The sequence below is a fragment of the Pseudochaenichthys georgianus genome, chromosome 19 (genome assembly GCF_902827115.2).
Source record: "Pseudochaenichthys georgianus chromosome 19, fPseGeo1.2, whole genome shotgun sequence".
In the NCBI taxonomy this organism is placed as follows: Eukaryota; Metazoa; Chordata; class Actinopteri; order Perciformes; family Channichthyidae; genus Pseudochaenichthys; species Pseudochaenichthys georgianus.
The window spans coordinates 28,687,497-28,711,668 of NC_047521.1; the positions used below are offsets into that span (position 1 = coordinate 28,687,497).

The 24,172-nt window shown below is 43.1% G+C and overlaps 1 protein-coding gene across 1 annotated transcript in view; it reads right to left on the reverse strand.

The window, feature by feature from the left end:
• Window positions 1-18,393: 18,393 nt before the first annotated feature.
• Window positions 18,394-24,172, reverse strand: part of LOC117464668 (glutamate receptor ionotropic, delta-1-like) — a 54,529-nt gene continuing 48,750 nt past the window's right edge. Inside the window, exon 10 of the mRNA XM_034107215.2 lies at window positions 18,394-22,401. Within this exon, the coding sequence (XP_033963106.2) occupies window positions 21,934-22,401 (468 nt within the window). The 3' untranslated portion in view covers window positions 18,394-21,933. The remainder of the gene's footprint in view (window positions 22,402-24,172) is intronic.

A 24,172-nucleotide genomic window follows, 5' to 3' on the forward strand; every position in this document is an offset into this window, starting at 1 on the left:
TGTCTCTACTTTAAAGAGTCCTCTCCTGCTGATGTTCAGGTGTATATCAGTATGTAGTGTCTCTACTTTAAAGAGTCCTCTCCTGCTGATGTTCAGATGTATATCAGTATGTAGTGTCTCTACTTTAAAGAGTCCTCTCCTGCTGATGTTCAGGTGTATATCAGTATGTAGTGTCTGTACTTTAAAGAGTCCTCTCCTGCTGATGTTCAGGTGTATATCAGTATGTAGTGTCTCTACTTTAAAGAGTCCTCTCCTGCTGATGTTCAGGTGTATATCAGTATGTAGTATCTCTACTTTAAAGAGTCCTCTCCTGCTGATGTTCAGATGTATATCAGTATGTAGTGTCTCTACTTTAAAGAGTCCTCTCCTGCTGATGTTCAGGTGTATATCAGTATGTAGTGTCTCTACTTTAAAGAGTCCTCTCCTGCTGATGTTCAGATGTATATCAGTATGTAGTGTCTCTACTTTAAAGAGTCCTCTCCTGCTGATGTTCAGGTGTATATCAGTATGTAGTGTCTGCTACTTTAAAGAGTCCTCTCCTGCTGATGTTCAGGTGTATATCAGTATGTAGTGTCTCTACTTTAAAGAGTCCTCTCCTGCTGATGTTCAGGTGTATATCAGTATGTAGTGTCTCTACTTTAAAGAGTCCTCTCCTGCTGATGTTCAGGTGTATATCAGTATGTAGTGTCTGTACTTTAAAGAGTCCTCTCCTGCTGATGTTCAGGTGTATATCAGTATATAGTGTCTCTACTTTAAAGAGTCCTCTCCTGCTGATGTTCAGGTGTATATCAGTATGTAGTGTCTCTACTTTAAAGAGTCCTCTCCTGCTGATGTGCAGGTGTAGTATCAGTATGTAGTGTCTCTACTTTAAAGAGTCCTCTCCTGCTGATGTTCAGGTGTATATCAGTATGTAGTGTCTCTACTTTAAAGAGTCCTCTCCTGCTGATGTTCAGGTGTATATCAGTATGTAGTGTCTCTACTGTAAAGAGTCCTCTCCTGCTGATGTTCAGGTGTATATCAGTATGTAGTGTCTCTACTTTAAAGAGTCCTCTCCTGCTGATGTTCAGGTGTATATCAGTATGTAGTGTCTCTACTTTAAAGAGTCCTCTCCTGCTGATGTTCAGGTGTATATCAGTATGTAGTGTCTCTACTTTAAAGAGTCCTCTCCTGCTGATGTTCAGGTGTATATCAGTATGTAGTGTCTCTACTTTAAAGAGTCCTCTCCTGCTGATGTTCAGGTGTATATCAGTATGTAGTGTCTCTACTTTAAAGAGTCCTCTCCTGCTGATGTTCAGGTGTATATCAGTATGTAGTGTCTGTACTTTAAAGAGTCCTCTCCTGCTGATGTTCAGGTGTATATCAGTATATAGTGTCTCTACTTTAAAGAGTCCTCTCCTGCTGATGTTCAGGTGTATATCAGTATGTAGTGTCTCTACTTTAAAGAGTCCTCTCCTGCTGATGTGCAGGTGTGTATCAGTATGTAGTGTCTCTACTTTAAAGAGTCCTCTCCTGCTGATGTTCAGGTGTATATCAGTATGTAGTGTCTCTACTTTAAAGAGTCCTCTCCTGCTGATGTTCAGGTGTATATCAGTATGTAGTGTCTCTACTTTAAAGAGTCCTCTCCTGCTGATGTTCAGGTGTATATCAGTATGTAGTGTCTCTACTTTAAAGAGTCCTCTCCTGCTGATGTTCAGGTGTATATCAGTATGTAGTGTCTCTACTTTAAAGAGTCCTCTCCTGCTGATGTTCAGGTGTATATCAGTATGTAGTGTCTCTACTTTAAAGAGTCCTCTCCTGCTGATGTTCAGGTGTATATCAGTCTCTAGTGTCTCTACTTTAAAGAGTCCTCTCCTGCTGATGTTCAGGTGTATATCAGTATGTAGTGTCTCTACTTTAAAGAGTCCTCTCCTGCTGATGTTCAGGTGTATATCAGTATGTAGTGTCTCTACTTTAAAGAGTCCTCTTCTGCCTAGAAGTAAAATAACACTTGTTCTTATTAGTGCACTGTTTAATTGTTTTCTTTTCTTTTGTATTTTATTTATTCATTTATTTTTAGTTTAACATTTGTAATAGATGTATTTTACTAATTCTTTTGAAGCTAATGTTCTCGCTGTTCCTCCTGATGGATCGTAGTGTTGAACGTGTCTTCACATCACGCCTCATCGAGCTGTTTCTCTGCATGTTTCAGCTCTTGGTGATTCTGCAGCTTCTCCTCCTGCAGAGACTCTAACTGACGGTTGCCCGGCAACAAAGAGCAGCTCCACATCACATCTGACCACCAGCTGAGAGGAGGTAAAGTGACGAGGAGACGAGGAGACGAGGAGACGAGGAGACGAGGAGACGAGGAGACGAGGCTCAGATTCTGCAGGTTATTACAAATGTCCTGAAGGTGCTCTGACATCCTTTACTCGAGTAGAAGTACACACATCCTGTACTCAAGTAGAAGTACACACATCCTTTACTCAAGTAGAAGTACACACATCCTGTACTCAAGTAGAAGTACAGATACTCGTCTTTAAAAATACTCTGGTGAAAGTAGAAGTACTGACTAAACTTCTTTACTCAAGTCAAAGTAAAGAGGCTTTGAAGTGTCCTTCAGTAGAAAGTACCCATAGCTAGCAGCTGCTTTAAAGAGTACCTGACCTTCCTTTATATTAATAGAACAATGATGTTGTTGTTAGCTAATGAATGTTTCCATGGTGACCAACGGCAACATGACAACGTTTCCATTGGTCCCTCTTCTTTAGAGAAGACCAGGAAGTGATGGATACACGGATCGTGTTCCAACCAATAGGCACGCAGTGACTCTGAAGAATAATGATCACGCACCAACACACATTCAGACTAAAGGAACCAGCTGTTTGGGAAATGTGAGAAGTAGAAAGTACAGGTATTTGAGTTCTACATGTAAGAAGTAGAAAGTACAGGTATTTGTGTTCAACATGTGAGAAGTAGAAAGTACAGGTATTTGTGTTCAACATGTGAGAAGTAGAAAGTACAGGTATTTGGGTTCAACATGTAAGAAGTAGAAAGTACAGGTATTTGAGTTCTACATGTAAGAAGTAGAAAGTACAGGTATTTGAGTTCTACATGTAAGAAGTAGAAAGTACAGGTATTTGAGTTCAACATGAGAGAAGTAGAAAGTACAGGTATTTGTGTTCAACATATGAGAAGTAGAAAGTACAGGTATTTGAGTTCAACATGTGAGAAGTAGAAAGTACAGGTATTTGGGTTCAACATGTAAGAAGTAGAAAGTACAGGTATTTGAGTTCTACATGTAAGAAGTAGAAAGTACAGGTATTTGAGTTCTACATGTAAGAAGTAGAAAGTACAGGTATTTGAGTTCTACATGTAAGAAGTAGAAAGTACAGGTATTTGAGTTCAACATGTGAGAAGTAGAAAGTACAGGTATTTGTGTTCAACATGTGAGAAGTAGAAAGTACAGGTATTTGTGTTCAACATGTGAGAAGTAGAAAGTACAGGTATTTGAGTTCAACATGTGAGAAGTAGAAAGTACAGGTATTTGTGTTCAACATGTGAGAAGTAGAAAGTACAGGTATTTGTGTTCAACATGTGAGAAGTAGAAAGTACAGGTATTTGAGTTCAACATGTGAGAAGTAGAAAGTACAGGTATTTGGGTTCAACATGTAAGAAGTAGAAAGTACAGGTATTTGAGTTCTACATGTAAGAAGTAGAAAGTACAGGTATTTGAGTTCTACATGTAAGAAGTAGAAAGTACAGGTATTTGAGTTCAACATGTAAGAAGTAGAAAGTACAGGTATTTGAGTTCAACATGTAAGAAGTAGAAAGTACAGGTATTTGAGTTCAACATGTGAGAAGTAGAAAGTACAGGTATTTGGGTTCAACCTGTAAGAAGTAGAAAGTACAGGTATTTGGGTTCAACATGTAAGAAGTAGAAAGTACAGGTATTTGAGTTCAACATGTAAGAAGTAGAAAGTACAGGTATTTGAGTTCAACATGTAAGAAGTAGAAAGTACAGGTATTTGAGTTCAACATGTAAGAAGTAGAAAGTACAGGTATTTGAGTTCAACATGTGAGAAGTAGAAAGTACAGGTATTTGAGTTCAACATGTAAGAAGTAGAAAGTACAGGTATTTGAGTTCAACATGTAAGAAGTAGAAAGTACAGGTATTTGAGTTCAACATGTAAGAAGTAGAAAGTACAGGTATTTGGGTTCAACATGTAAGAAGTAGAAAGTACAGGTATTTGAGTTCAACATGTAAGAAGTAGAAAGTACAGGTATTTGGGTTCAACATGTAAGAAGTAGAAAGTACAGGTATTTGAGTTCTACATGTAAGAAGTAGAAAGTACAGGTATTTGAGTTCAACATGTAAGAAGTAGAAAGTACAGGTATTTGAGTTCAACATGTAAGAAGTAGAAAGTACAGGTATTTGAGTTCAACATGTAAGAAGTAGAAAGTACAGGTATTTGGGTTCAACATGTAAGAAGTAGAAAGTACAGGTATTTGTGTTCAACATGTAAGAAGTAGAAAGTACAGGTATTTGTGTTCAACATGTAAGAAGTAGAAAGTACAGGTATTTGGGTTCAACATGTAAGAAGTAGAAAGTACAGGTATTTGAGTTCTACATTTAAGAAGTAGAAAATAGAGGTATTTGAGTTCAACATGTGAGAAGTAGAAAGTACAGGTATTTGAGTTCAACATGAGAGAAGTAGAAAGTACAGGTATTTGTGTTCAACATGTGAGAAGTAGAAAGTACAGGTATTTGTGTTCAACATGTGAGAAGTAGAAAGTACAGGTATTTGTGTTCAACATGTGAGAAGTAGAAAGTACAGGTATTTGTGTTCAACATGTTAGAAGTAGAAAGTACAGGTATTTGTGTTCAACATGTGAGAAGTAGAAAGTACAGGTATTTGAGTTCAACATGTGAGAAGTAGAAAGTACAGGTATTTGAGTTCAACATGTGAGAAGTAGAAAGTACAGGTATTTGTGTTCAACATGTTAGAAGTAGAAAGTACAGGTATTTGTGTTCAACATGTAAGAAGTAGAAAGTACAGGTATTTGTGTTCAACATGTGAGAAGTAGAAAGTACAGGTATTTGTGTTCAACATGTAAGAAGTAGAAAGTACAGGTATTTGAGTTCAACATGTGAGAAGTAGAAAGTACAGGTATTTGAGTTCAACATGAGAGAAGTAGAAAGTACAGGTATTTGAGTTCAACATGTGAGAAGTAGAAAGTACAGGTATTTGAGTTCAACATGTAAGAAGTAGAAAGTACAGGTATTTGTGTTCAACATGTAAGAAGTAGAAAGTACAGGTATTTGTGTTCAACGTGTAAGAAGTAGAAAGTACAGGTATTTGTGTTCAACATGTAAGAAGTAGAAAGTACAGGTATTTGGGTTGGCATTGTTAGCTAATGAATGTTTCCATGGTGACCAACGGCAACATGACAACGTTTCCTTGTGCTGGTTCTGTTTGCACCGAGAAACCCGAAAGCAAATGCTCTGGATGTTCGTATCGTTCGACACTCGGAGAAGAGATCTGACAGCTTCTTAAAGTAACAAGAAACTCTGCGTTGTTGTTCCTCACAATAAGCCTTGGCTATAGGATCTGTTTCGACGTTTGTTCTGCAACACCTGCTTGATTGATGCCTTTAGTCCTCAGGACAGAACACACAGAACACGTCTGATTCACCTTATGTTTGAATTAGGGCTGTCAGTCGATTAAAATAGTTAATCGCGATAAATCGCAAATTAATCGCACATTTTTGATCTGTTCTAAATGTTCCTCAGAGGAATATCTTTCAAGTTTTTAATACTCTTATCAACATATGAGTGGACAAATATGCTTTATGCTAATGTTTATTATCATTTGAACAATGACAAATATTCTCATGAATATTAAACACAACAACCTGGAACCTCTCTCATTCAATAATACAAATGGTGTGTGTGTGTGTGTGTGTGTGTGTGTGTGTGTGTGTGTGTGTGTGTGTGTGTTACGGATGCTGTCTGTCTGCTCTTTAATCTGCCTGTGAGTGTTTTCAGCTGTGTGTGTGTGTTCATGTAAATGAGCTGTGTGTTCTGTAGGGTTCTGTAGACTGACTAGCAGTGTGTTCTGTAGGGTTCTGTAGACTGACTAGCAGTGTGTGTTCTGTAGGGTTCTGTAGACTGACTAGCAGTGTGTTCTGTAGGGTTCTGTAGACTGACTAGCAGTGTGTGTTCTGTAGGGTTCTGTAGACTGACTAGCAGTGTGTTCTGTGTGGTTCTGTAGACTGACTAGCAGTGTGTGTTCTGTAGGGTTCTGTAGACTGACTAGCAGTGTGTGTTCTGTGGGGTTCTGTAGACTGACTAGCAGTGTGTGTTCTGTGGGGTTCTGTAGACTGACTAGCAGTGTGTTCTGTGGGGTTCTGTAGACTGACTAGCAGTGTGTGTTCTGTGGGGTTCTGTAGACTGACTAGCAGTGTGTTCTGTAGGGTTCTGTAGACTGACTAGCAGTGTGTGTTCTGTAGGGTTCTGTAGACTGACTAGCAGTGTGTGTTCTGTAGGGTTCTGTAGACTGACTAGCAGTGTGTGTTCTGTAGGGTTCTGTAGACTGACTAGCAGTGTGTGTTCTGTAGGGTTCTGTAGACTGACTAGCAGTGTGTGTTCTGTAGGGTTCTGTAGACTGACTAGCAGTGTGTGTTCTGTAGGGTTCTGTAGACTGACTAGCAGTGTGTTCTGTAGGGTTCTGTAGACTGACTAGCAGTGTGTTCTGTAGGGTTCTGTAGACTGACTAGCAGTGTGTGTTCTGTAGGGTTCTGTAGACTGACTAGCAGTGTGTGTTCTGTAGGGTTCTGTAGACTGACTAGCAGTGTGTGTTCTGTAGACTGACTAGCAGTGTGTATTCTGTAGGGTTCTGTAGACTGACTAGCAGTGTGTGTTCTGTAGGGTTCTGTAGACTGACTAGCAGTGTGTGTTCTGTAGGGTTCTGTAGACTGACTAGCAGTGTGTGTTCTGTAGGGTTCTGTAGACTGACTAGCAGTGTGTTCTGTAGGGTTCTGTAGACTGACTAGCAGTGTGTGTTCTGTAGGGTTCTGTAGACTGACTAGCAGTGTGTTGGTTCTGTAGACTGACTAGCAGTGTGTGTTCTGTAGGGTTCTGTAGACTGACTAGCAGTGTGTGTTCTGTAGGGTTCTGTAGACTGACTAGCAGTGTGTTCTGTAGGGTTCTGTAGACTGACTAGCAGTGTGTGTTCTGTAGGGTTCTGTAGACTGACTAGCAGTGTGTGTTCTGTAGGGTTCTGTAGACTGACTAGCAGTGTGTGTTGTAGGGTTCTGTAGACTGACTAGCAGTGTGTGTTCTGTAGGGTTCTGTAGACTGACTAGCAGTGTGTGTTCTGTAGGGTTCTGTAGACTGACTAGCAGTGTGTGTTCTGTAGGGTTCTGTAGACTGACTAGCAGTGTGTGTTCTGTGTGGTTCTGTAGACTGACTAGCAGTGTGTGTTCTGTAGGGTTCTGTAGACTGACTAGCAGTGTGTGTTCTGTGGGGTTCTGTAGACTGACTAGCAGTGTGTGTTCTGTAGGGTTCTGTAGACTGACTAGCAGTGTGTGTTCTGTGGGGTTCTGTAGACTGACTAGCAGTGTGTGTTCTGTGGGGTTCTGTAGACTGACTAGCAGTGTGTGTTCTGTAGGGTTCTGTAGACTGACTAGCAGTGTGTGTTCTGTAGGGTTCTGTAGACTGACTAGCAGTGTGTGTTCTGTAGGGTTCTGTAGACTGACTAGCAGTGTGTTCTGTAGGGTTCTGTAGACTGACTAGCAGTGTGTGTTCTGTAGGGTTCTGTAGACTGACTAGCAGTGTGTGTTCTGTGGGGTTCTGTAGACTGACTAGCAGTGTGTGTTCTGTAGGGGTTCTGTAGACTGACTAGCAGTGTGTGTTCTGTAGGGTTCTGTAGACTGACTAGCAGTGTGTGTTCTGTAGGGTTCTGTAGACTGACTAGCAGTGTGTGTTCTGTGGGGTTCTGTAGACTGACTAGCAGTGTGTTCTGTGGGGTTCTGTAGACTGACTAGCACTGTGTTCTGTAGGGTTCTGTAGACTGACTAGCAGTGTGTTCTGTAGGGTTCTGTAGACTGACTAGCAGTGTGTTCTGTAGGGTTCTGTAGACTGACTAGCAGTGTGTGTTCTGTAGGGTTCTGTAGACTGACTAGCAGTGTGTGTTCTGTAGACTGACTAGCAGTGTGTGTTCTGTAGGGTTCTGTAGACTGACTAGCAGTGTGTTCTGTAGGGTTCTGTAGACTGACTAGCAGTGTGTTCTGTAGACTGACTAGCAGTGTGTTCTGTAGGGTTCTGTAGACTGACTAGCAGTGTGTTCTGTAGACTGACTAGCAGTGTGTTCTGTAGGGTTCTGTAGACTGACTAGCAGTGTGTTCTGTAGACTGACTAGCAGTGTGTTCTGTAGGGTTCTGTAGACTGACTAGCAGTGTGTTCTGTAGGGTTCTGTAGACTGACTAGCAGTGTGTGTTCTGTGGGGTTCTGTAGACTGACTAGCAGTGTGTTCTGTGGGGTTCTGTAGACTGACTAGCAGTGTGTTCTGTAGGGTTCTGTAGACTGACTAGCAGTGTGTGTTCTGTGGGGTTCTGTAGACTGACTAGCAGTGTGTTCTGTGGGGTTCTGTAGACTGACTAGCAGTGTGTTCTGTAGGGTTCTGTAGACTGACTAGCAGTGTGTTCTGTGGGGTTCTGTAGACTGACTAGCAGTGTGTTCTGTAGGGTTCTGTAGACTGACTAGCAGTGTGTGTTCTGTGGGGTTCTGTAGACTGACTAGCAGTGTGTTCTGTGGGGTTCTGTAGACTGACTAGCAGTGTGTTCTGTAGGGTTCTGTAGACTGACTAGCAGTGTGTGTTCTGTAGGGTTCTGTAGACTGACTAGCAGTGTGTGTTCTGTGGGGTTCTGTAGACTGACTAGCAGTGTGTTCTGTGGGGTTCTGTAGACTGACTAGCAGTGTGTTCTGTAGGGTTCTGTAGACTGACTAGCAGTGTGTTCTGTAGGGTTCTGTAGACTGACTAGCAGTGTGTGTTCTGTGGGGTTCTGTGCGAGCACCCTGGTTAGCAGTGTGTGTGTGTTGCGTAGACCCAGGTTGCTTAGCACCTGTAGACCCGCAGCAGCTGTGTTTGCTCACAGTCCCGTTTTGTTATTGTTTGTTTCCACTGTAGAAGTGAGGTATTTCCTTTCTTTGTATAGTACTGGGCTACTCTCTTTTGGAGACCCTTTTGTGAACTAGTGACAGCTTGACCCGTTGTTGGGCATACTGATATTCTGTACAAACTGTGAAGACCACTGAGACAATATATTTGTGATATTGGGCTATAAATAAACATTGATTGATTTTACTCTCACCTGGCTGAAGATATGAAGCTCCCTCAGTGCATCGTGATGCTCCTCAGACAAAAACTGAGCGTCTAAAGGCCTCCGATTCACATCTGACCTCCAGCTGAGAGGAGGTAGAGAGACGAGGAGACGAGGAGACGACGCTCAGGTTCTGCAGGTTATTACAGTTGTCCTCTGACCCTGTCTGCATCAGGAGAGGACCCTTTGGAGGGCTTAGGATGCCACGCTCTCACGAACCCTCTGAAGTCTGAGCCCCTTTTCACATGTTTGGCTCTCTTGGGCTTTTTTGTTGTAAACATGTTTTTCAGACATGAACCCTGTGCTGCATGTTCAAGTATATGCTTCTTTTCACAACACGCTATATGTGGAATACAGGGATGGCACGTGGATGTAGAAACAGCTGTGAGACCGTAAGTACAAACGAAGAAACAAGACGGAAATGTATTCAAATCCCACGGTGAACGCCTCCTGACATCAAAGTAGTTATCATTACCGTAAACAGCTGTGCAATGTATTCCAGCACCTTTTGACTCTCACCCGGCTGCTTTATCGCGTGTAAGTTGTGCAGTTTATCGGTTTGTATCTCTATTGTTTAACTGCAGGCTTCTCAGTGATATGAAGCTCCCTGTGTCCCACGTTTCCTCTCTGCGGGACGAGTAAAGGTGTTCTGATTCTGAAAGCATGAACCACATCTTTGCGGATTCTCAGAGGTTCAGTTCGGGCTGTATTAGCATATAAATATAAATCAGGGACAGAGCCCACTTGAGTAGGGGGATAATAATGCATAATGCACGGGGGTGAAACACCAATCATTCAGACGAGGCTGCAGCTTTCAGCGCAGGGCGAGATAAGTGACGGCAATTACTCAGACGATCAGCACCAGGCGTTTTCTTTATCGGCGGCTGAGCGCGCCGCGGAGACGGATGCAGGTCGCTTTGGTCACTTTGACATCAAGTCAGGCGATCCATTGTAATCTATATGCCAGCCGTCACATGCGAGAAGGAGACACTGGGGATTGAACATCGAGCCTCGAGGCAGTGAGGGGAACCACAAGTTTCTGCTACTAAAACACTCTGTATTATTATTATGTATGTATTTCAACACGGTCCATTCAACACGTTCCTCTCACGACAGAGAAGACCCATCGTGCCAGATTTGAGCTGATCGCTAACTTCCATCTGCACAAAGCACAAGATGTAGTTTCTGCTGCTCGAAAGTCTTTATTTAAAGTTTCTCAACCAATACATAATAAACTGCATGGCCTGGACGCAGGGTGGTCAAACGCAAGGCCTGTGGGCCACATCCAGCCCAGGACCTCGTGTGTTGTGGCCCCGCAAGAGCGAAGAATATTATATATACAAGTGGTGTAATTGTTGAATATTTGCTTTCGGTTGTTTTCCCTTCTGCTTTCAGACGTGGTTATTCATGAAGTTATTACCCTATCTGATAATAACGAGGCCCACCAGCTGCAGAGAGTTGACTAATTAAAGGGGCGTGGCCCCACAGCTGGGAGAACTCAGCAATCAGGCGTCCATTTTAGGGAGCTCTTTCCTGGAGCGTCAGACAGACGAAGACAAAGGAGTCCTGCTGGAGTCCCGCGGGAGGCAAAGAGGAGACACATCCTCCTCTGATTGAGTATCGCTGGTGTTTTATTTTATTTGGTTGTTTAGCATGGGCGGCGCCAGGATTGTTTTGCTGCAGTAGCTTAGCAGTTGCTATGACAGCACGGCGTTGCTAGTTAATTTTCAAAATAAACAAACAATACCAGTGGGCCAAGCACGAGCCTGTTCATATTGTAGCGTTCACCGCTATTCAAGATCACTCGAGCCTTCAATGTCGAAAACGTTCTCTTTATTTACAGAACCAATCAATAGTGTAACACTCATGACTTTCACGTGACACACACCGGAAAACGCACACACACACCTGGAAGGGGCGGTCTCTCCCTAACGCATAACGCACTTTTCCTCCTCCTCCTCCTCCTCCTCCTCCTCCTCCTCCTCCTCCTCCTCATTCTCAGTTCTCTTCTCCTCATTCACAATTCCCCGTGTTAGATCTCACTGTCAGCACGCCTCGAACAATGCGCCATGTCGGAAAATACAACACATTCTTGATTCATTTAAAATTACAATTTGTAACTGAGAGGAGCGACTGCTCATTTCTGCCGAGATGCTCAAAGGGTGAGACGCTGTGTCTGAGAATCACTGACTAGCAGCATGTGTATATTCTGGAGTGGAGCTCTGCAGAGAGCAGGGTGGAGGAAATGAGGGCAGTGGATCAAGAGGAGCAGCGCTAGTTCCACTGCAGCTCGTGGTAGCAGCTAGCTGGTCCTGCTGCTGCGGGGGCACCTGTTCTTCGTGGTCCCAATCCTCCCGGTTTTCATAGTGAACATCGGGATCCTTGTGGATAGCAGGGTTGTCCGGCTGGACCGGCTCCGTTGGAGATCGCGGTCGTTTACGCTGACTTGTGACTGTGAGAAATGTTTCCATTTTCGATCTACTGAGAATTAGCCAAGTAACAGTTCACGCAGTAAATTACAACGACCCGCCCCTGATAGATCCCGCGAAAATGTATCATATTTATACACATTCTCGCAGGCTGCGAGAATGTGTATAAATATGATACATTTTCATATCAAAACAATGGGGTTGCTAAGCCGTTGCTATGCCAATTGTTGGAGTTGCTATAGCAACTCCTAGATACCCCCTGGCGCCGCCCCTGTTGTTTAGCCCCTCAGGCTATAATCATGTGTATTTTCTCCATCCCTGTTTATGTGTCTTCTCGCAATTATCACTGGCCCCGTGTATCTCCTGATCGATATAACCGGCCTGCTCTCGTCTACCTCCCGCTTGGACGACTGCAATGCTGTCCTGTTCGGGGTTCCCAACAAAACCCCGGACAGGCTCCAGTATGTCCAAAGCTGTGCAGCTCGGGTCCTCACGCACACAAAGCCGTGGCAGCACATCACTCCCACCCTCATCCACCTCCACTGGCTGCCGGTCAAGTCCCGCATAACTTATGAAGTCCTCCTCCTGACCTACAAGTCCCTCCATGCCCTTGCCCCCCAGTACCTATCGGACCTCCTCCACCCCCATGCCCCACCCCGGAACCTGCGGTCCTCAGACTCTGGCCTGCTCACCACCCCCCGCACCAAACTGAGAACCTTCGGGGACAGAGCCTTCAGCGTGGCAGCCCCCCCCCCTCTGGAACGCTCTCCCTGCGGAGATTCACAACATCCCCACACTGGACGTCTTCAAAGGACCCTCAAGTCCCATCTGTCCCAAGGCTTTCGGCCCCTAATCGATCTGTTGTTCTGTCTGTCTGACCTTTGTTTTGTTTTGTTTGTTTTTGCCCTATTCCTGTGAAGCGACCTTGGGTCCCTTGAAAGGCGCCATATAAATCCAAGCTATTATTATTATTATCCTCTCCTCTCACACACCCTGAAACCGGCCCTCCCGCTGTACTTCTCGGAGACTTCAACCTCCAGACGGGGAAGATAGACGAACTAACATCTCTGTTAACCGCTTTGCTTTCTCACTGTCTCCGTCCCCACCCACTCATAAAGCTGGCAGTGTCCTTGATCTCATATCCTCAAGGACCTGCTCTGCTTCTAACCTCTCTGTAAACCCGCTCCACACCTCCGATCACTTCTTCATCTCGTTCTCTCTACCCCTCTCCAAACATAAACTAATCTCTTCTCATCCTGCACCTGTCCGCCGTAACCTCCGTTCCCTCCCCCCCTCTACCTTCGCCTCCTCGGTGCTCTCAGCAAAGCACACATTATTTAATATATATTATATATTTATAAAGTCTTAAAGTTACCATCGGCCCTTTGAGTGCACCCACATTCTGATGTGTCCCGGAAAGGAGTTGAGTTTGAGCCCCTGATCTAATCACCATCTGCCCCTTATATATATAGACCCTCCAGAAAAACGCGATTCTGCGATCACAGAAATTACCGCATTATCAGCAAAAAGCCGCATATTTATCAAAAGGCCGCATAATCCCCGCATTTTTCCACACAAAGTTGAGAAAAAAAAAAGTGAACTCGTCTTGATGCGCGACGTCATCAGCTCGCGCATCACAGAAGGTAAACAACACCGTAGAGTGAACACGTGGAGCTCACACGAGAGTTTCTCTTCACCAAGATGAAAACATCGAATCCATCTCATTTACCGACGAACATTTCTGCTAAAGACCGGGCAAAGCAGTTCCCCGATGTCTGGGGGGAAACTATTCTGCACCCCGTGCAACTGTGTTGGAGCATAAGAGAACATCGACGGTGACGACCCACTTCGATTCATTCAAACATTCGAACATGCTTTCTGCTGCTGCTACAAGAAAGCCAAACAACTCGCGTCCACCGAGGCATCGACCTCCAACACCCTTTGGAGGCTGCAAGGAACGAAGTGAGTAGCCTACCAGACTGAAGCTGGTCAGATAACGAGTAGATGAAAACAGAATGAGGCGGATAAGTGTGTGTGTGTGTGTGTGTGTGTGTGTGTGGTAAAGGGGTTTAACGTTAGTGGCAGGTTGTGTGTGAGAGAGAATAAATAAATAAGACAGCCCAATATTTATTTTTCCGCATATTTCGCAACTTCCCGCAATTTCACCGCATAAAATCACATAAACCCCGCATGTTTGATCGCATAATCAAGGATTTTAGCCCGCGTTTTTCTGGAGGGTCTATATAGACCACCCTCGGATCCAGCCTCTTCGACCTAGGACCAGAGATGCGGGCATGGCTACACGACACCGAGTTGGACATCTAACGTTATACGAAAGAAGAAGAAGAAGAAGAAGAAGAAGAAGAAGAAGAGGATCATTGGAGTATTTCACAGAAGTCTTTGCAAAAGCAAAAGCAGTGAAAGCTAATCTTCATACAGACGTGTCGTTACATTAAGATGTTCTTAATAATGCTGAGATAAGTTAAAATACTAGATCGACTATCAATGTGTTCACATTTCACCTATAATCATAATCCACCTCACACCCTCTTCCTAAAGTGTGTCAGCCTTCTTGCACTTCTGTTTAATGGCCTTGGGGAACGTTGTCTTCTTGCAGGCAGGATGTTTTTGCTCCCAGATGTTTTCAGGAGGGTTTTATCTCTCGGAGTAACTGATAACTGAGACATGAAGCTAACGGAGAGCTAACGTTAGCGCTCGGAGCTGAAGTGCTCTGCAGGCTCTGGTTTCTGCAGCACTTTGAGTGAATCTGCATTTTTATGGCGCTACGTTCAGTAACCGGGCGTTTCCTCGCCGTCCTGCGTCTGATTTACTGACAATGACCCGTTAACGTCTAATGGAACGTAACCGCCCGGGTACTGGACTCCCACTTTGATTTCTTCCAGCTGCTGCGAGTAAAGTGAGTAATGATGTGTTTTAGAGCAGGAGGAGGAGTCGTGTAAAGCACCAACAGCTCGAAGTGCTCAGAGGGTAGTCGCTCGAGGAGAGCCGATAAACTGTGTGTTTTATCAGAGCTTAATGCGGGGGGGTAACGATGTGCGTGATGGGGAATCAGTGGAAAACAGTCTCTTTTTAAGTTCTGCACGACGAGGGGGAGGCAGTCATTACATCGATGATTTATGGTCCAGGAATCTTTGTTCATTGGGTTTTACGTCACCATAGAGGTGTATAATGATTATGGTGCAAACACGTTAAATATCATCTCTCAGTTTGGGTCCAACACAAACTATTTCTGGGTATTTATAAGATTTATAAATGTTATTTTTCTATAGAACCAAACGATTTTTCAATAATGAAACCCCAGCAGCCGTGCATTAACTTTACCTGACTAGATAATAAAGACATGTGGCATCACATCTGTATATTTGTTAAGGTTTTACAAAGAGTTTAATCTGAACAAGGCCTTACATCACACGTGTCAAACTCGAGGCCCGGGGGCCAAATCAGGGCCGTGGTGGATTTACTTTCGGCCCGCAGGATCATGTCTAATCACTATTAGATCTGACCCTCCGGTATATCACACCTTCCCTCCATCCTGAGGGTCTCCTCCGCTCAGAGCCTGAGGCCACACGTCGATGACCTTGCACCCGAGATGAGACGCCAAGTATCTGAGCTAGCATCAGAGCAGCACACTGAGTTCAATGGATGCTTCCTTCTGCACTTTCTCTCCCGACAGCAGGGCAGGTTTGGTTCTCTCTGAGGGAATAGTTTGGTTGAAGCTGTTGTTGGCCTGAGGGGAAGCTGCAGGTAGAGCCATGAGAAATGAATGCAGCTGATTATTTAATGTTATTTTTATAGGCAATAGTTTAAGCTTTGTTAGTTCCAGGTTTAATATGGGAATATTAAAGGTCCCATGTCATGCTTTTCCGGTTATTGCACGTCCCCTTGTTGTTATGAAGCTTTTTATGCATGTAAATGGTGTGCAGAGTCAAAACCCTCAAAGTACACCCTGTAGCGAGTACACTCTAACACAGAAAATACCTCCCCAAAACGCCTCGTTGGAGATTTCTCAGTTTCCATTGTTTACTTCCTGCCCCGTGTGACGTCACTTCTTCTGCTGATTGGTCCAAATTGACCAATCCACGGAATTTGTCACACACTCAGTGCAGGCAGCTCTGCTGATCTCTCCTCCCTGGCTGCAGGCTGATAACAGACAGTTGGGATCGCGGCGAAATTCTCTCTGCAGACCCATTCTCACAGCGTTTATCAGCTGAGCTGCCTGCATAGAGTGTGTGTGTGAGGAAGTCCGTGGATTGGTCAATCGGAGCACACTGGGCTCACAGGGGGGGGGGCAAGAGCTGCAACGAGCCGTTTAGTGGAGAGAGTGAATACACGTAGTTTACAGAGATGCTGTATGCCAAACAATGTGAGTTTGGAACATTGCACAGTATAAATCTATTCTAGTCGACCTCAACAATGGAAGTATGATCAGTGGGAATGGCCATGACATGGGACCTTTAAAATGGGAGGCATGTGGCGCAGTGGGTTAGTGCGTTCGGATCAGGGGGAGCACAGGTTCAAACCCCACTGCAGTCAGCATGTCGTGGTTGACTCTTCACCCCAAAGTGCTCCCGTGGGGATCGCCCACAGTATTGAGTATGTAAGTCGCTCTGGATAAAAGCGTCTAACATGTGACATGTCATGTAAAATATTTCAATAAGTTTTGCAATAAACATTGAACCAGTCCGGCCCTCGACTAGTACCGCTTTTTTATTTTGGCCCACTGTATTTGGGTTTGAGCGCCCTGCCTTACGTCATCCCTAGAAGTCAAATCCCATTCATACAGCCTTACACAGAAATAACACACTGGACATTTTGTATTTGTGTTTAATATTCCCTGCACTCTTAATGTAAATACTATCCCGCTTTCTATTGTGTCTAAAGCCTTTCAATAGTATTTCATTGTCAACGTTTATAGATAGTTGTTATCTTCACGGTCTACAGTATATTCTCTACTTCTTAAAGCAGCTTTCATTCTATTTTGAGATGTTTCAATTATAGTATTGTTTACTCTTTCATTTCCACGTGTGTGCAATGTTTTGTTTTGTTGTTTTTTATTCTGCTGCAACGCAAACATTTCCCAATTTGGGATCAGTCTTATCTCAATACTTAAATATGTTGGTTTGAACGCACTTAGTAATGCTCGGTTTCGGCTGACATGCAGCTTCCTGATCCGACCCGCCTTCAGTCAGATGAAGTGACCGTTAATCCTCTCTGAAATAGAGACGGATGATGGAACTGAAACATGACATAATATGAACAGTGTGTTTATATATCTTTTTTATAAAGCACCAACACATCAGATTTCCCGTCAGTAAACCAGGCGACCGTGTTCCCATTTGTCCTCGTCAGCCTCTCGCAGCGCTGACAGGAAACGCAGCTGAGTTTAAAGCCAGAGGACAGCTGACATCCTGTGTGTGTGTCGGTTTGATTCCTCCTCCCGGTGCGTCAAACTAAATCTTCCCCCTAATTGACAGAGTGGAGGATGTTTTGTGCCAGGTGCTGACGGCAAGAAGCTGTGTGTGTGTGTGTGTGTGTGTGTGTGTGTGTGTGTGTGTGTGTGTGTGTGTGTGTGTGTGTGTGTGTGTGTGTGTGTGTGTGTGTGTGTGTGTGTGTGTGTGTGTGTGTGTGTGTGTGTGTGAGAGATTACACAGAATATGTCAGGTGTTTTAAATATGTATCATCTTGATCTTTTCTTTATTCACTCTGTGCTAATGAGCAACAGCTATGAAGAACAAGCTGCAGTTCCTCTAATGGCCACTAGATGGAGACTCAGAAAAAACTTGTAAATTATCTAAACAAAATTAACTTTTATTTATTTATAAAAATCAGCCTTCCATCGGCGCACAAACTTATCTCGTGCCCTCATTGGTCATGTGTGCGTTTGAGTGTGTTGGAGGCGGGGCTCTGTGAGGAAGTGGCAGATTTTTTCCGGCTGTGTATTTTCAAATTCTAGCGCACTCGAGCTGGTTTCTCCAAAATTACCTACCCCACCTTTAATTGTAATATATATACATATTTTTCTAAGTTTATGGTTGAGATTATAAAAAATAATAACTGCACTCTCCAAAAAAGCATATAACTCAAATAACCAAAAAGTAAACACATACATGTTTTCAACTTAATAAATACATATGTATAGCATTAGCTTGGTTAGTAAACAAGTTAACACTCGATAGGATCTGAAGCTAATCGATTAAAATACTAATTATTTCCCAATTCATTACTTTTTTAATCTAAAAAATGCCAGAAAAGAGACCAGGTATGATTTCCACACCCGAAAACTAATGCATTTAGATATATACACTTATATTTGTTGCACACTACCTTTAATGAAATGTCCTTCTTAAAGAGTCTCTATGTCGAGTCATTTATTTATTGGATTTTGTTTTGCTTTAAAGTAAAAAGTCATTTTGTCCAATGGCAGAAAGATAATCTCCAGCTGTAGTGGTGATACTCGATCACCAGCTTTCTGAATGTATGTTCCTTTTCACCTTTCTGTGCGGATCAGCTGCCATCGTAAGTCATCTCAGTGTGGTGTAAACAACAACAACAACTGTCATCGACACAACCTCAGAAACCAATGTGTAAACAATATTTCTTTATTAAAGATTTAAGAAACTCCAAGCAGCATATTCATAAATAAAATCAGGGTCTCAGATGGACGGACAGACTTTATGCGATGACAGTTTCATCTTCGGACGGGGACTAAAGAAGGGGGAGGGACACATGGAGACACTTCCTGGTTACTTTCTGTCTGCCGACCAATCACAGTAAGCTTTAGGCTCTTCTCAGTGCACCCGTCGAATCGTCGTGAAGTGAAAAAGCAACGAGAAAAAGCTACGGTTAGAAAACATCCACGAAGAGTCTGAGGAGACGAGTCGTCCAACAGAAGGAAACACAAGGGACAGTTTATCTGATGCAGGAAAGAATCTGTATTCACACAGGGACACAGCATTCGCCTTCAACCCCCCTTTGGCAGCAACATGTGATGTATCCATGGTTTCTGAGCAGAGACTTTCATGTGGTTTCTGCAGAGTTAGAGTCAAGATCTGACTCAACAGGATGAACTCCGACTCAAATGTCCCGAAGAACAGTCTGGATTGGACGATTCAGCGGCAACGCCTTTGTTCTCACAGTTATCATATGAAGAACTCTTTAAAGATTCAGAGCAAAAGGGAAACTGATTTTACGGTTTTAGGAAACTTTGACTGAAATCAGAGCAGTGTCTCTAAACATAAAGTCTAACACCAGCGCTTCTTGAACATCTGGATCCATTTGTTTCCACATTAAGAACTTTTTAAAAGGTCAAGCACCAGAAGAAGTGTGTTGGTCGTAAACTTCGTCTCAAATCAACGCGGTTTCCCTAAAAATGAACATCGTATTGGATTCATTAGCGCTTAAGATTGACGTTGACTGCTGAATCTAAAGTTAGCGTAGCTGGAAATGAATTTGAGAAACGAAGCTCTACATTCTGTCAAGTTAGGGTACGTCTACCTTCCTCTGCAGACATTAAGATGAGGACACTTCGTAAGGGAAACCCATTGAGAGGCTGCGAGCCGCGTCTCTCAGAACTCATCAGCCCATAAATGCACATTAATTGCACTCATGAAGGCAGAGAGAGGAGGGTGTGCGGTTCATATGTCCTGGTGTCCACAAAGGTTCATCATACAGTATTCTATAAAGGAGAAACAATACTTAGCAGACAGAATCAGTCCCTCTATGTTACAGCAGTTGAGGTATGGCGCCTGCAGCTCGGATTGCACTTTGGATCATGGATCTCGTTGGGACGGGAATATCTCGCTCACTCCGAGCGACTAAAAGAACTGCACTGCTCTGCAGGAGAAACACAACCTGTATACAAGGGTCCACATTAAATTCTCTAGTATCAAAAAGTAAGACATGTCTATATAGCTGATAGTTCTTTCTACAGGACGTCTTTCTTCAGATTAAATATAACAAATACAAAAAAGGTTGGAGACTGTTAGGCTGCGTTCACGAAAAGAAAACCCCGAAAACATAGAGTACGCTAAAGAGGAATGGCAACCAATGGCTTTCTGAAGATAAGTTCCAACATTTAGGAATGAACGGCTGAAGAGCTGGTGGCGCTGTGATGGTTTGAAGTCACATGTAAAGAACACCTTGGACTCGGTAACCAATGACAACCAACCTCACGAGATCACTCATTGTAAATGCTTTTAACAAACTTCAAGGCCCACCGTTTCCGATCATCCTCTCCCTCTTCGGAGAGAGAGCAGGTATTCAAGACCGGTATCGGACAGTAGAAAGTGCTGGTATTTATATATCTGTATCGATGACCCGTCTGTTGATACCTTTTGGAGATGAAATGGGGCGAAATGCCCAAAGCGTAAACTCCAAAGTCGATGCTTTTGGGTTTTTAAGCAGTCAATTGAACTGCTCGATTAAAAGGAAAAGTATCAAAGTTAAGGGTCCAAATTGAAGAGCTCGAGACCATCAACCTTTGTACCAAACTTCATGCTAATCCGTCCAATGGTTGCTAAAATATCTCAGCATCAAACTAAGACATTTCCCAATGTTCTGGTTTTTTAAAAACGAACTATAATTGAATCTAAAACTGCATTTTTAACAACATCGCTTTGTGACATTGATTCTTATTGAACAAAGACGACTGATATCTGGTGACGGTGCGTCTGCAGAAGCACACGTTCCCAATGAGGCCAAACTTAGAGATCAATGAACAGAAATGGAACCAAAAAGTCACCGTTTCCCGACGGGTCGTCGATAAGCCACCAGCGACCGCAGCCTAAGAGTCTCTCGTCCTCCTTTCCGACAGCCCAAACCCGGACGGTACCAAGAGAAGAAGCTACTTTAAAAACAAACCACTAAGCCGTGTGTAAAATATGAACCCACCCCCCCCCCCCACCCAACAATACACAATTTACAGTCAACGTAAGAAAATGAATGCAGACTTTAGATCTGAAAAAACAATGTATATTATATATTGAGTACAAAGTAAAAGAAGATTGTGAAACTTCTGATGCTGAAGATATAGGGTTGGTACAGAGATGCATAACAGTAGGTGTCCAACACTAAAATGTCCCGACAGCGGTGCATCATGGGTAGTCATTTACATCGATGAGTTGTGGAGAGACATCGTTTAATTTCGGCACTTTAGAAAACAATCACAATGAATTTCGCGTCATTGTTTCATATTGAACAAAATGTACAAAGCCATTCAAACAGTCAGAACTTTTTCATCAAGGTTTATATATTTAGTTTTTATCTTGTTTTGTGGGTTTTTTATAACTCAACTTCCAAAAATTGAGAATATTCAAAATACACTTTAAACCTCACTTCGTTCTCTTGGTATTTACACATATGTACAAGAGACAAATTACCCCCCCCCCCAAACCAAGACCCTTTTTGTTCAGATAGTGAGATACAAAATCTAACTTTTTTCTTTGTACATATTTGTTCTCCTATAATAATCGTGTTCCTCTCGTATCTAAAGGTCTCCTATCGTGCACATTGCACTTGTCGATGTCTTTATACAGAAATACGAGTATTGAGGAAAACACATCATGGACATGTTTGAATACACATAGCATGATAGGAGATCTTTAAACCCAACGCCCAGAGGTGCGACTCACCTATAAAGGAACAACTATTATCTTGTATATGGATGTACTGCGTGTGGCATCGATGGCTTCCATTCAATGATAATAGATTACATTGTATAGCGCTTTACGTGGACCTGTGCATGAGATCTTTCAACATGTCTTCAAACATGACAATCCTTTTGTATGTACTGTGTGTGGCATCAATGACTTCCTCTTTAAACATGATCTTTCAACAGGATACAAGATATTTTACCAGGAGAGAAAAGAGGAGTTTAAAGATAATAGGAGATGGCTTCAATTTAGTGATAACAGATTACATTTTTATAGCACTTTACATGATAGGAGATCCCTTTAGAATAATCTCTTTTTGTTTCTGATAGGAGATCATTAGACATGACCTTTTAGACATGACCTTTTAGACATGACCTTTTAGACATGACCTTTTAGACATGACCTTTTAAACATGACCTTTTAAACCATAGTCCAGAGGTGCGACTCGCCTATGATGGAAAAACAATCCTTTTTTAAATGGACGTACTGTGTGTGGCATCAATGACTTCGGGTATGGGTCCTGCGGAGACTCCCTGGTAGGATATTGGCATTTGGGTGGGGGTCTTGCCAGGACTCTGACGGAAAATCCCCCCGTTGGGTTGCCTGTGTTTGCACTGCATGGTGTTGAGAGCCTGGTGGTGGTGGTGGTGCAGGTGGAGGGGCAACGTGCTGCTGCCAGGAGCCTGAGACAGGTGGTGCGTCCTCCCTATGGACCCCCCATGGTGAGGGTGGGGTAGAGGAAGCGGCGGGCCCCCCTCCCCTGGCAGAAAGGTGGTCAAAGCGAGGTCCGAGGTCATCAGAGAGGCCTGGCTGGGCTGCATGTTGCCGATGTCCAGCGCAGAGATCTCGATAGACGGACCTGGGATCTGCTTGTGGACCAAGTCCTCGTCCAAAAGACTGTTCATACGCCGATGCACGTGTTCCAGGTTCACCTCCTTGTCCTATAATAAGAGGAGGGGGAGGATAGAGGGGAGGAAACAGAGGGGGGAGGACAGAGAGGCTGAGATTGGCGATGGGCGGGATTCTCAGGTGGGTCTCAATGTCTCGGCTTCGTGGCGTTCTGATAAGACTCTTGTTTAGTCGTGGCCACAGAAAGCCGCACGCTGTATGCGCACCTTGAAATCAAACTTGGCCAGTGAGGGTTAACGGTTCGATGGAGGGAGGAAAGCAATGCTGGAGCCAACGGATTGAAGTCCTTCTATCTTTAGTCTGTTTCTCAAGGTCTTCATGACGGATCTCTGCTGAAGCATCGGCTTCTGATTGAATCTGAATCGTGAATTCCTACTTCATTTGACCTCCACGTAAACCTGTTTCTGTTGGGTTTACAGATTCATATCCAATTAAAGAAAAACTGTCTAAAACTGAAGTCAGATTTTGAGTTTTTACAGATATTCTTACCGTGTTTTTCTCAATTTAGCCTTTAGAATAATCACTTTTTGTTTCTCTCCGCTGTCAAGGCTGCGTCTTTCTTTATCATTTGTCTCAGGTTTTCTCAAGGTCTTTGGTTTATTATGTATTTATTTCAAAGAAGACCATCATACGAATACATTCACCTCAGAACAAGGTCTTCTGAAGGATCTCTAATGAAGCAACCATCGACTTCTGATTCAATCTCAATCTTGAATTCCTGGTGTTCAGATTCATATTCAGGTAAAAAGACGTTTTTCAGCCAGACTTGGAGTTTTTACAGATACTTCCACGTCTTTTCTCAATTGAACCTTTAGACTAATCTCGTGTTGTTCCCTCGCCCTGCTCCGAGTGTTTCCCTGCTGCCCTTGAACAATCTCTGCATCAGGATCAGAGACTCGGTCCGCTATCTGAACAATGTAATCACAACATCGGCTGACTCTGCATCCCGCTGGCTGCAGCCATGCATACTTGTTAGGCATTAAGAGACACTTGAGTGTGTCCCCGTCGAACCTCCGTACTCCGGGTCGGAGGAAGGTAAAAACAAAGCAGGGACGCGTGACTTGCATTTAAACCGCCTGATCGGCACGCTCTCCACGTACGAGCTGCGTCGAGGAAAGCAGTCTGTTTTTATCGGGTATTTACAGAGTTTGAAATTATTTTGGAATCAAACCAGATTTTCTTTTACAGTCATCTGGCTTCATGAAGCTAATCTGGAAGTAGAACTTTGAACATTTGAGTTTTTCTAATTTCTGCAACTGAGAAATATCTTGTATATTTATACGTGCTCAAATAACTGCGTTAAAGAAAGCATTATGTTTTTATCGGGAAAGAGTTTAAAAGCAGAACATGTGATTGAATAACTGCTAAAATTGTAAACATTATTAGTTATTTGAATAATTTAAATATGTCTGATGACATTAGAGCAGGAATTAAACGTTTAGAAATAGTTTTGTCGAGCAAAGTATTAGCTGATGGAAACAAACAACTGGTGACTATTTTTCAGAAGGTCAAATATAGAGATGTCCTGCTATGTTGTGATGATATAATATACGATATCTCAGACCAAATAAGACATTTAACTGGGACTTTAAAGGTTATACTATATATTGTACACGTAAATATGCTCAAATAACTCCGAGCTGCGTGGAAGAAAGCAGTCTGCTTTTATCGGGTATTCACAGTTTGAAATGAAAAAATCCATTATTTTGGAATCAAACCAGATTTTTTTTAAAGTAATCTGGCTTCATGAAGTTAATCTGGAAGTAGAACTTTGAACACATGAGTTTTCTTAAGGGAGGATTT